Here is a 14,025-nt window from a genome sequence, read left to right as displayed (position 1 = left end):
CTCGTGTTCAAAAGGGCTCCTCTTAATGTGTGTAAAATGATGGTTGTCAGTTCATATAAAAGTGTTTAGTTTTATTTGACTGGAGGGAGGTAAAGAAGTATTATTATTACCAAGTGTTAAACACTATTGTACAGTACAGCTCTCTGGTGAAATCAATCAATCGAGTCACTTGTCTCTAAGCTTATTCTCTGATCTAGGGGTGAGTAGGAGTACTTATATAAGACTACTTTAAAATATATATTCTTAAAATGTGCCACTGGTTCCAAAGCATCTTGATGTACAAACCATTGCGTGCCTTAAATTGCCCAAGGCAGAGATGGCAATGTAATAATGAATTTATTGTAACGGACAAGTTTACAGCTTGTTTTTCTAGCTAATTGTACATTCATACGTGCATTTTATATTCACTAGGTAATACATAGCTTAATAAATATTTAATAAATAACTCTGGCTACATGGTTCTGCATGATGATGCAGTGCAGTTAATTGTAGGTGGACAGCAGCGAGAAATGTTCTGTTGAATTTTCATTTAAAACAAAACACAATGTCTTTCTTCCTCTCTTAGGTAAAAAGATGTGAACTTCACCCATCATACTGGTTTACTTGGTTGAGATTTACTATGTTCTGTACAGGTAAAAAAAAAATGGGTGGTCATAAAAAAGGTAAGAAAGTAACGTTGCGTAGAAGACAGTAATGAGACAAAAACCATACAACTAAAAGCTGTAGAAGTCATACGTTTCCCTTAGATTAATTACATCATGCTTATAGTAGATTAACTTTGAAAAGGTGGGCCTAACTGTTCTTTATCAGCTGGATCGACGTCGAGGGGTGTCATCTGGGTGAGACCAACATCGTTGGAGTCCCCTTGCTTCAGCTTCCTTCAGATGACATTTAAAGTACAATCAAAAAGACCAAAAGCATCATCAATGCCCAAAGTCCTAAAATTTAAAAAAGAAAATAGTTGTTAAATTAATTATTTGCATTATTTGAAAAATGCTGATTGTCTAAAACTCATTTCAAAATCTCTAAAATTAAAAGAACAAGAATTTCCCTGTGGCAACAAAACTTGTTCTGATAGTTATAGAAATTGATAATCTGCACTTGTAAAGTATATTTTATTTTGATAATAGTACAATCAAAATGTAATGCATGGTCTAAAAAAAGCATAATTTACCATAATGAGCAATTTGAGCGATTGCGGTGGCAGTGATAGCGTTTGTCCCTAAGTAGCAAAAAGAGTGATATGAGCAATGATGATGACAACAATGCTTAATATTTATATCAATGGTAGATATGTTGTGTAATACACCAATAACTTCAGGGGAAACCATACCTAAGAAGTGGATCCTGGTCTCTTTATGTAACCCATCCTGTTTAAAAAAAAATGAAGGGGTGAATATACATTTTTTTGTACTATGTTGGTACTTGGCAGACACTAACAGAGGAAAGGAAGGTGAATTGTATTCATAAAGTTGACCTACCTTGGTGCAACCAATAGTTAATGTGACATTGGCACATTTACTAAGGATGACTTTTCCAAAGAACACGTCCTTGCATGGAGAAATGTATTCCTTCTTTACTTTACCCCTGTCGTTTTTATAAATGGCAATGGGCTGCAGAAAGAAAAATATCTTATCACATGTCATGTCTAAATTAAAATGGCCCCTGCCCCTCTGCATACTGTTGATGATACTATAAAAGGTGAGATGCGAAAAAATAATCCTAATAGAAAATGCCTGACCTCACATTGTATCTACTTGTCATAAGCATATATGCAATAGTTTACCTCTTTGCCAATGGTCCAGCTCTCGTCACATTGGGCATCCAATTCTTTAAACGGTGCTTCAAGTATGACATGACCCTCCTGACATATGTAGGCAATTTGATTATCCTCTACAGGGGCTGCGTACACTGAGACTGAAAAGTGAACAAAGAAAAGGATGAGTGTGATTGGGAATCCACAACACCAAGAAAGGATGATTTCAACCTAAATCCACTGTATTATACTAGGCAGTGTCAGTTTAATGGATGTGATCACAATAGTGTGATGACCTTTCCTGAGACCTAAAAACTTGCGTTAGTGCCACAGAGCTAAGCTTTAAAGACATTTTCCAGAATGGCTGAAATTATAAAATTAGCTCACGAGCGAAATTAGCTCACGAGCGAAAATGGGTTCCTGAAAAATGTGCACAAATGTGTATGTAACCAATGTGAAATGGCTAGCTAGGTAGCGGTGGTGTGCACGTGACTGTTGTTGATGTGTGCAGAGGGTCCCTGGTTCGCGCCCGTGTCGGGGCGAGGGGACGGTCTAAAGTTATATTATTATATGTACAACGTCATCACAGCATTGTTCTCGGGTTTGCTCAAAGAGAATAATAAAGAAAAAACTGGTTTTCATGTTGGGCTCACCCGCAACCTCATTGGACAATACCTAATCCCGCCTCTCACTTTAACTTTGCAACCTCATTGGACATAATTCCACATGCCAATCAACATTGTCCATCAGTTTGGTTGTTTCAGGTTAGTTCCCGTAGTTGCTATATGGTCTCATCAGACTAGTATGGCAAACGAGCAAGCGAATGTGATAATATAATTTCATATAATGGAAAAGTTATAGTTAGTTATAGGTTTGTATCAACTGTCCTACTCCTCGAAAGTCATGTATTGGTTATATACACTAAATGTCAAAAGTTTTAGAACACATACTTATTCAAGGGTTTTTCTTTATTTTGTACTATTTTCTACATTGTATAATAATAGTGAAGACATCAAAACTATGAAATAACACATATGGAATCATGTAGTAACCAAAGAAAGTGTTAAACAAATCAAAATATATTTTATATTTGAGATTCTTCAAATAGACACCCTTTGCCTTGAAGACTGCTTTGCACACTTTTGGCATTAGCATGTATTAATTCAGGGGGTGAATACCCATCTAATCAAGGTATTTGAGTGTTTTATTTTTCATTCATCTTTAAAAAATGTTACACATTTTCTTCCACTTTAACATTAGAGTATTTTGAGTAGTTCATTGACAAAAAAGACAATTAAATCCATTTTAAATCACACTTTGTAACACAAAATGTGAAGAAATCTAAGGGGGATGTAGACTTTCTATAGGAACTGTATTTTGTCATATTATAAATACGACTGATTCCTCATTGCTGTTGCTCTAAGATGGCAACTTATGATGTGCCAATTGAATCTCAACATGTAAACAGTCAAGACTCGGTGCCCTAAAAAACAATATTACAAATTACTTTTCACGTGAGACTAATGGACATTTAATGACGAAGGTGTGTAAAGATTTCAGATTTCAGATATGACGTCACTGTTTTAGCAATATCCACAGAGTTTTGAAACCACAGCGCGCTATATGGTTCAATGCACTAATACAGCAGCACAATGACACTTTTCATTTTTCAAATATGCCGGTGTGTTAGCTAAAATTGAGATCATGTGCAAATGACAATACAAAGAAAATACAAAAAATTGAAGAGTAAAAGAGAGGAATGTACAATACTGTGAATTTAGCAAACGAGGAATTTGTGGTAAGTGCATGGGAGCCGCCACCTTTATTTAACTAGGCAAGTCAGTTAAGAACAAATTCTCATTTACAATGAGGGTCTAGGAACAGTGGGTTCAGGGGCAGAACGGCAGATTTTGACCTTGTCAGCTCAGGGATTCGATCTAGCAACCTTTCTGTTATTTGCCCAATGCTCTAACCACTAGGCTACCTGCCGCACACCAACAATGCCATTAAGAAAAATATGTGTTAAGTAAAAAAATAAGAAATAAAAGTAACACATAATTAAAGAGCAGCAGTAAAATAACAATAGCGAAGCTATATACAGGGGTCACCGGTACAGAGTCAATGTGCGGGGGCACCGGTTAGTCAAGGTAATATGTACATGTAGGTAGAGTTAAAGTGACTACGCATATTGTCACGCCTTCTCCTGCCAGGCTGCCCTGCATTACACACTCCTACCACCATCATTACGCACACCTGCCTTCCCTCGTCACGGTGATCTATTGGAATCACCTGTAAATTACCTCGCATATATTTGTAAGTTCCCCGCTGCTGCATTAACTTCCGTATGTCATTTGTTACCTGGTTCTGACACTGTTCATGTCCTGTTCCCATGTCTGGCCTACATTAAATGTTCAACTTCCTGAACCTGCTTCTCATCTCCGGCGTTGGTTCTTACAGAATGCAGCAGCCAGCAAACGAAGCATTGGGGAGTGTTGGAGTACACGTCCTGGTAATCCGTCTGGAACTGCGGCCTTGTGAATGTTGACCTGTTTAAAAAGGTATTACTCGCATCGGCTACGGAGAGCGTGATCACAGTCATCCGGAACAGCTGATGCTCTCGTGCATTTTTCAGTGTTACTTGCCTCGAAGCGAGCATAGAAGTTATTAAGCTTGACTGGTAGGCTAGTGTCACTGAGCAGCTCGCGGCGGCTGTGCTTCCCTTTGTAGTCTAATCATTTTCAAGCCCTGCCACATCCGACGAGCATCGGAGCCGGTGTAGTACGATTTGATCTTAGTCCTGTATTGACGCTTTGCCTGTTTGACAGTTTGTCAGAGGGCATAGCGCGATTTCTTATAAGCTTCTGGGTTAGTCTTGCTCCTTGAAAGCAGCAGCTCTACCCTTTAGCTCAGTGCGGATGTTGCCTGTAATCCATGGCTTCTGGTTGGGGTATGTACATACAGTCACTGTGGGGACGAAGTCGTCGGTGCACTTATTGATGAAGCCAGTGACTGATGTGGTGTACTCCTCACTGCCATCGGAAGAATCCCGGAACATATTCCAGTCTGTGCGAGCAAAACAGTCCTGTAGCTTGGCATCTGCTTAATTTGACCACTCTTTTATGGACCGATTCACTGGTGCTTCCTGCTTTAGTTTTTGCTTGTAAGCAGGAATCAGGAGGATAGAATTATGGTCAGATTTGCCAAATGGAGGGCTAGGGAGAGCTTTGTATGCATCTCCATGTGAGGAGGAAAGGTGGTCAAAAGTTTTGTTTTATCTCTGGTTGCACATTTAACATGCTGGTAGAAATGAGCTAAAACGGATTTAAGTTTCCCTGCATTAAAGTCCCCGGCCAATAAGAGCACCGTCTTTGGATGAGCGATTTCCTATACGGCTTATGGCCGTATACAGCTCATTGAGTGCGGTCTTAGTGCCAGCATCGGTTTGTGGTGGTAAATAGACATATACGAAGAATATAGATGAAAACTCTCTTTGTAAATAGTGTGGTCTACAGCATATCATGAGATACTCTCAGGCGAGCGAAACCTCGAGACTTCCTTAGATATCGTGCACCAGCTGTTGTTTACAAAAATACATAGACCGCCACTCATGGTCTTACCAGAGGCTACTGTTCTATCCTGCCGATACAGTGTATAACCTGCCAGCTGTATGTTATTCATGTCGTCGTTCAGCCACGACTCGGTGAAACATAAGATATAACCGTTTCTAATGTCCTATTGGTAGGATATACGTGCTTGTAGTTCGTCTATTTTATTATCCAATGATTATACGTCGGCTAATAGGACCGATGGTAAAGGCAAATTACCCACTCGCCACCGGATCCTTACAAGGCACCCCGATCTTCGTTCTCAATATCCCCTGTCTCTTTCTCCTGTGAATGACGGGGATGAGGGCCTTGTCGGGTGTCTGGAGTAAATCCCTCTCGTCCGACTCGTTAAAGAAAAAATTGTCTTTCAATACAAGGCGAGTAATAGCTGTCCTGATTTCGAGAAGCTCTTTTCGGTCATAAGAGACGGTGCCAGAAACTTTATGTACAAAATAAGTTACAAATAACGCAAAGAAACCCACAATAGCACAATTGGTTAGGAGACTGTAAAACGGCAGCCATTCTCTCCAGCGCCATTCATATACCTCAGCCTTTCGTGTCAGGGTAGGCACTTTGTTGATTTTTGATGTTCAGTTGTAGAACTGTTTCTGTTTTCACTATTGTATCTCAGCTATTTATTTTAACATACATTAGTTAAAGGACCAAACAGAAAAACAAGCCTTATTCTTTTTTTACTATTGGTCAAAAAGTACATGATATCACCATGTACCAGGTGTGAACTGTACTACACGGCCGAAAATATGTGGACCCCCCTTCAAATTAGTGGATTCGGCTATTTCAGTCACACATGTTGCGAAAAGGTGTATATAATCGAGCACACAGCCATGCAATCTCCATAGGCTAACACTGGCAGTAGAATAGCCTGACTGAAGAGCTCAGTGACTTTCAACGTGGCACCGTCATAGGAGGCCACCTTTCCAAGTCAGTTTGTCAGATTTCTGCCCTGCTAGAGCTGCCACGTTCAACTGTAAGTGCTGGAAACATCTAGGAGCAACAACGGCTCAGCCGCAAAGTGGTAGGCACAAAACCTCACTGAATAGGACAGCCGAGCCCTGAATCACGTAGTGCATAAAAATCGTCTGTCCTTGGTTGCAACACTCACTACCGAGTTCCAAACTGCCTTTGGAAGCAAAGTCAGCACAATAACTATTCGTCAGGCGCTTCATGAAATGGGTTTCAATGGCAGAGCAGCCACACACAAGCCTAAGATCGCAATGCCAAGCGTCGGCTGGAGTGGTGTAAAGCTCGCCACCATTGGACTCTGGAGCAGTGGAAACATGTTCTCGCGAGTGATGAATCACGCTTCACCATCTGGCAGTCTGATGGAAGAATCTGGGTTTGATGGATGCCAAAAGAACGCTACCTTCCCCAATGCATAGTGCCAACTGTAAAGTTTGGTGGAGGAGGAATAATGGTCTGGGGCTGTTTTTCATGGTTCGGGCTTGGCTCCTTTGTTCCAGTGAAGGGAAATCTTACCGCTACACAATACAATAACATTCTAGACAATTCTGGGCTTCCAACTTTGTGGCAACAGTTTGGGGATGGCCCTTTCCTGTTTCAGCATGACAAGGCCCCTGTGCACAAAGCGAGGCCCATAAATAAATGGTTCGTTGATATCGTTGTGGAAGAACGGCTGGCCTGCACAGAGCAGCTCAACTCCATCTAACACAGGGGTGTCAAACATACGGCCCGCGGGCCGGAACCGGCCCCCAAGGAGGTTCGATCAGGCCCGCAGGATAATTTGAAAGTGGAAAAAATGCATAAAAGACATGGAATTAATATTTTTAATTCGCTGCAATTCATGGATTATCCGCTAAGGGGCGCACTCTTTCCATCAGAGTAGAAGACAAGCYGCATCACTGAGACAGACTGAAAACAGCAGACGGTATCAATGCGCCATCTGCTGCTTGTTACGACGTTGTTAATACCTTGGTCTCTACCTCTCCGCTACACCCTCATTAGCCAAAATGTCTTATCAAACGGAGAAAAGTAGATAAGGAGTGTAGAATTTTCAAAGAAAAATGGACCACGTCCTATTTATTTACAGAGATGCACGGAAAACCTTCGTGCTTGGTGTGTTTGCAACAAGTTTCGGTATTGAAGGAATATAATATTCGACGCCACTACGAGACTCATCACAGCGAAAAATATGACGGCTTGCAAGGACAACTGAGAAGAGATAAGATTAACGATGCTGGCGGGTCTGAGGAAACAGCAGTCAACTTTCATCCAGAGCCGAGAATCATGTGAAGCAGCGGTAAAAGCCAGCTACCTAATTGCTAGCAAATAGCATTAGCATCGAACCTATTCCGACGTGACTTGTTAAACGATGCATATGAAGGCGCTGAACTTGTATGTGCCGAGAAGCGACAAGCTTTTGCCAATATTAGCCTGACGAGGAATACTATAGCAGAGAGGATTTCGGAACTATCGGCAGATTTAGACAGTCAATTGAAACAGGAGATCAAGTCATTTATTGCATTTTCCGTGGCAATTGACGAGAGCACTGACATCCCAGACGTGGCCCAACTGGCCATATTTATTCGAGGAGTTGATGAGACATTGACTGTTACTGAAGAGTTTCTTTGTGTCAATGATGGACACACAACAGCCGTGGACATTTTCGGCTCTGTCGTTGCTGCATTGGACAGAGTTGAGTGGACTGGTCCCGCGCTGTCAGCCTGGCTACAGACGGCGCGCTCCATGGTCGGAAGAAAGCAGGTGTCGCGAAAAGTTCAAAGACAAAGTACAAGCCCTTAATGGAGGAGATCGTTTCTGACATTTCACTGTATTTTGCACCAGGAGGCATTGTGTTGCAAGTCGCTGAAAATGGACCACGTCATGGAGGTGGTTGTTCGCACTGTAAATTTCATCCGGTCCAGAGGTCTGAACCATCGTCAGTTTGACAAACTTCTCAGCGACAGCAACTTACCCACAGCTGCCATACCACACTGAAGTGAGATGGTTAAGCCGAGGCCTGTGCTGAGGCATTTCTTTGATCTACGAGAGGAAATCGGACAGTTCATGGAGAAAAAAGGAAAACGGTGTTGGAATTACAATCTCAGGAATGGCTACGGGACCTTGCATTCTTGTTGATATTACTGAACACTTGCAAATCTGAACAAAATGTTGCAAGGCCGCAAAAAAGTTGTCACACAGTTTTCTGACAACATACATGCATTTAAGTTGAGCTGACTTTGTGGAGATGCAACTGGCAAATGGCACCCTGCTCATTTCCCTGTCTGAGAGATGTGTGTGTGACCAGACCTGATGCGGACAGAGAACGGTACAAAGACAAAATTGCAGGACTACTGCGGGAGTTTGAGAAACGTTTTGGTATTTGGTGAACTTGAGACAGAATTTTCAGTTTTTCGCTCACCTTTCACAGTTAAAGCTTCTGATTGCCGGTCGAAATTCAGCTGAGATAATTGATTTGCAGTGTATGCAGATTTGAGGGCAAATTTGGCCTCTGTAGTCTGGACAGATTTTATCAGTTCTACTACCAGTACCCCAAATTAACGCCTGGCTGCTAAATTTTGGATGGTTTGGGACAACCTACCTTGTGAACAAATTTTCTCAGTGATGAATATCAATAAAACAAAATGCGTTCAAGGCTCACAAACAAGCACTTAAATGACATTCTGAAATGGACAGCTAGTCAGACATGACACCTGGTGTTGATGCACTTGTACAGGCCAAAGATGGCCAAGTTTCAGGACAACATATACAGTCCACTAGATGCTAAACCTTATAAGATAGCTGCACTATAGATATGTATGCATTAGGAAAGAAGTAATCTCGTGAAGATGACATCCTTTCTGTGGTGATATTAAAAGAATGTGCACATTAATGTTAGTCACAGCTTCAAAACACAATTGATCTGATGGAATTCTACTGTATTACAAACTCATAAATTATTATAGATATGTTACGTTGATGATGTATGTTAATTATGAAAGTTTACAGATTATGACAGAAGCGACACTATCTCTTCTACACATTATAAAATCACTCTACCTTAGATAATGTAAGGTGTAAAGAGCCAGGCGATACATTTAGATTTATATGCTATGTGATAAAGTGGTATTAAAAATTCCTTTCTTTAAAGTTCTCATTTAATCTTAGTGCATTACTATATTTTTCAGTACCAATTAAAGTTTTGTGCCTTTGTACAATCAGTGGGATCAGTTGCAATGCATATTTGTGAATGATAAAAGTAAATTGCACATTTGTCTAAGGAAATATGAGGTGTTTCATGAAATGTTTTGTAAAAGGATAGTTCATTAAATTTCAATATTTTCCTAATGTTCTTGTGCTTCTTTACACCAAAACAAAGGAAAGACATGATATTTTGGTTATTTATAGCAGAGTATGGTATAATTTTAATGGTCCGGCCCACTTGACATCTCCCTAGGCCGTATGTGGCCCACGATGCGAAATGAGTTTGACACCCCTGATCTAACACCTTTGGAATAAATTGGAACGCAAGATTGAGAGCCAGGACTAATCCCCAATATCAGTGCCTGACCTCACTAATGCTCTTGTGACTGAATGTAAGCAAGTCCCCTCAGCAATGTTCCAACATCTTGTGGAAAGCCTTCCCAGAAGAGTGGAGGCTGTTATAGCAGAAACAGGGGGACCAACTCCATATTAATGGCCATGATTTTTGGAATGAGGTGTTCGATGCTTGTCAATGAAGTGTGTATTTCCATGATTGTCTTTTAACTTAAATACCCAATACACTATAAGATACGTTATTTAATCTGACACAGACAGCTACAATTACTCCAACGACCCACTCAACACGTTTCGAGTAAACCAAATCTAATTAAGGAAGTCTGATCGCGGAATTCACTGGGAATTCCCCCACCCCAAACATTCACTTTCAGGTAGCAAAAACAAGTCCAACGGTTAATATAGTGTAGACCTATATTTAGCCTATATTGTAATGTTGTATTTCTATTTATTTTTAACACCTTCAACAGAAAGAAAATCATAGGCACGACACTAACGTTACGGCCATACATTACAAGCACGTGCGTAAAATTGGCTTCTACAAATCAGGATATGATGCAATGATATAGGCTACAACTAATAAACTGCGGAGTAAAGTATTGAGTTAACGTTCAGAAATAACAACCACTCCCAGTATCTATAATTCCGGTTTATCTTAAATTTAACGCTAGATTCATTGGGGGGGAAAAACATACCCAAACACATCTGGAGAGTGAGCCAACGCATCGCCATCATATCTCCACTGACTCATGCTGACCGAGCCGGCGCGCTCGTACATCCACGTGCGCATGTTAATTTTGTCCAGCCACACCAGACTCATCAGGGCACGCACGTGGAAATATCAAAACGAACTCTGAACCAACTATATTAATTTGGAGACAGGTCAAAACGCCTGAAACATTCATGCCAATTTAGCTACCTAATTTGCCCTGGGATATAAACATTGGGGTGTTATTTTATATGAAATTCACAAGGTTCTCTACCCTGACAATTAATCTACAGATGAAAGAGTAAACCTAGTACATTTCTAAGAATCTCTTCTTATTTTTGGACTTTATATGGCGCACCTCAGTTCATCTTTCAATCACCCATGTGGGTATATTGTGTGTACATTTATTTTGCAACAAGCGGTGGTGAGCATCTCATGTCTGCAGATTCGCAATCGGTCATGTGGGTGGAGGGAGTGCACGCGCACTTCAGAATGTGACGCAGTCGGGGAAATCCCAGTTTAACTTCTCTTTCAGAAGTATTTAAACTGCTACCCTCCTGTTCTAAATCGTCGTCTTCGTTGCTGTGTACTACAATTATGCTTTTTCAACTCGTCTGCATATTAGGTATGTTGTCATTTCTTTTTAACAATGAATTTGATATTCCAATGAGGCAGGCTCACCTGAAATAATGATTTACCTTGTGTTTGTCTAAAGCTGCCTCTGTGCAAGGTGGCCTCACACAGGATAGGCCTACACAAGAGGTGAAGTCAGTTTGTGGAGAGGACTCAATTCTGAAATGTAAAGCAATATGTAAGCCTGGGGTCCAATACCGGGCGGTGAGGTGGTATAAGGTAAGCTTTCAATTATTGTGATAGCACACTGTGTTTTGAACCATCTGACCAAATTCTATACAAGTGCAATATATGCAAAGAACATACAGCACTGGTCCCAGACCAGCTGTTAAGGGCATAGAGTAACCTCACACCCTCTTCTCCCAGCTGGGTGAGGAGCCCTCTAATAAGGAGTCTGGTCTATTGATGAAGAGGCTATCACCTAACAGCACCACCCTATGGTACGCAGGCCTGGAGCGTAAAGTGGAACTTTTGGCTGATGATTCTTTCGAYATCTTGCTGCCCAATGTAACGGCTGTTGATAGCGGGAGGTACAAGTGTCTCCTGGCAGCACCTGTAGGAGAGCAGAACCAGGAGGGCCAGGTTCACCTCAGAGTGACAGGTGAGTGTGTTCTACTCTCATTGTGTGCTTGTTTTGGTATGTAGACCTACTGAATACTGAATGTGAGTGTTTTAAATTGGACCCAGAGAGTTCATCTATGCTGCTAAATATTTAAAAAATGTTTCCAGTGATGCTCAAAGATTTGTGGATAATTTTTTTGTAGGTTGCCTTGAGTCCACAGACCAATCAGAAGAAAGGGATACCATTCTAGTTCTTTCCATTGTGGGGATTGTGGCGGCATTGCTGATATTCACCATCAGCTATGTGAGTTACAACACTGCCAGCTGTTCCTCTTTTTTTTAACAGATAAAAGAAACAAACATTTTATGGTGATGGTTTTCATGTATTTAATTTTCTTTTAAATGTCTTCATATTATTGACTCAATAATCCTCATCTTTACCATAGGTCATCCTAAGGAATATGTTATTGCAAAGGAGTAAGAAGTATCCACAAGAACCACTTCTAGATGCACCCCTTGAGAAGAAAGATTTAATGTTGATCTACACTCCGGGGCCAAACTGGTCGAGACAGGGTTCCATAAAACATGTCTGTGTGTGAGAGCCTGTTCTGCTAGTTTGGGCTCATTGTATACTTGAATGTTAAGAGGAAATGCAGAGAAAGACTAGGGCACGTTTGAAGCTGAGCAACGAGTCTATCATGCTGACCACACCGCTTGCGTTATGTGTGTGAGCGTGGCAAAATAAATGTACACATACCTGTTATTCAACAATTTCATCCAAACTGCTCGCGCGCATCAATGAGCGCCTGCGTAGCAAGGCGCTAAAATAGACGCTTTATGCGCTGCAAGTCCAGCTTCTCCCATCTCCTCATTGGTTTTTCAGAGCATATACCCACATGGGTGATTGAAAGATGAACTGCGATCCACACGCCAGCCCAGTTGGTGGTGGTAATGCACCTTAAAGTTGGTTGTCAAACGCCATATAAAGTCAGAAGAAGACTGACGGAGGAGAGATTACTAGAAACGAACTAAGTTTACCCTTTTATCTGTGGATTGTCAGAGTAGAGGACCTTGTGCATTTCAGGTAAAATAACAACCCGATACTTTTACTTTCCAGGAGAAGAGTTCACCTCTAGAGCAGATGGAGGCAGACAACCCTCTGGCTGGGACTGTAGAACTAAGATGTTTAGGCTTTTCAAAGAAATTAAACAGAAACAGTAGCCTATACCCTTTCACTCAGGCAGCCAAACAGCAGTACAAAGTCAGGCTAGAACAGCAGTTCTCCAGCAATGATTGATCGTCTGCAGCATTCACACACCTGTGATGCGCAAGCAGCAGGACCTGGTGAAGGGACCCACGATCTAAGCCCCAAGATCTAACCTCAATAAGGAGCTTCAGGAAGGGGTGCAGGAATGGTCCATGATGAGGGATCATTCTGGAGGGTTGCTTCATGGCAACGTGGGGATTAATCCCATTTACATTTGAGTCAACCCAGGAATTGAAGTTGACATTGAGTTGGGAAATGACCAATGTGAACAGCATTGATCTTTTAGAATTGCATGCCTAATTCAATTCCTGTATTGACTGGTATTGAAATCGAATTGATTAATTTTCCTCCAAGCACAATGAAAGTGGGCTTTGGTGAAAAGTAATTGGCAGAAAATTAACTTGTATAAATCTCAGTTTTTTTTAAAAATATGATCAGCAATTCTGTGGATACATTGAAAATGAAGAAGCCTTGTAAATAATTTTGTAACTAACTGTATCCGATGTTTGATGTTTGAGGTGCTAAATGGCTTTTAACAAATCTCTACCTATTTCACAAGACACATTCTGTATTTTTTTATTTTAGTTATATACTGTACCTTGACTTTACAACATTTACAGGTGAATTTTGAGTCGGATGATCACAATTATTGGGATGATCACAATTATATTTTTGGATAGCTGTTTTAATCGTTAAATACATAAATACCTCTTTGCTAATAATCTTTAGAGTGACAAACAATTGTGTGAGGTCTCTGTCATTGTCAAACACATTACAAAGTAACATCACACAGCATAAAATGGAAGCCAGGTTAAGCCATGTGATCTAAACAACATTGAACATTTTAATCCTTTACAAACATGAAATTCCATGTAGTATTGCGTCACCATATCACAGGACAGATTTGACATGAGGAGTGCATGGATATGGGTCATATTGTCACGGCCGTCGAAAGAAC

At 40.8% G+C, this 14,025-nt stretch overlaps 1 protein-coding gene across 1 annotated transcript; it reads left to right on the top strand.

The window, feature by feature from the left end:
* Positions 1–11,093: 11,093 nt before the first annotated feature.
* Positions 11,094–13,808, top strand: LOC111965059 (CD83 antigen). The gene is made up of 5 exons (XM_023989038.2): positions 11,094–11,231; positions 11,322–11,458; positions 11,606–11,840; positions 12,004–12,104; positions 12,247–13,808. The coding sequence occupies exons 1-5, from the start codon at positions 11,204–11,206 to the stop codon at positions 12,397–12,399; spliced, it is 654 nt and encodes a 217-aa protein (XP_023844806.1). The 5' UTR covers positions 11,094–11,203; the 3' UTR covers positions 12,400–13,808.
* The last annotated feature ends 217 nt before the right edge of the window (positions 13,809–14,025 follow it).

This window comes from Salvelinus sp. IW2-2015, linkage group LG6.1 (genome assembly GCF_002910315.2).
Source record: "Salvelinus sp. IW2-2015 linkage group LG6.1, ASM291031v2, whole genome shotgun sequence".
NCBI lineage: Eukaryota > Metazoa > Chordata > Actinopteri > Salmoniformes > Salmonidae > Salvelinus > Salvelinus sp. IW2-2015.
This window is presented reverse-complemented; position numbering and strand designations above follow the sequence as displayed.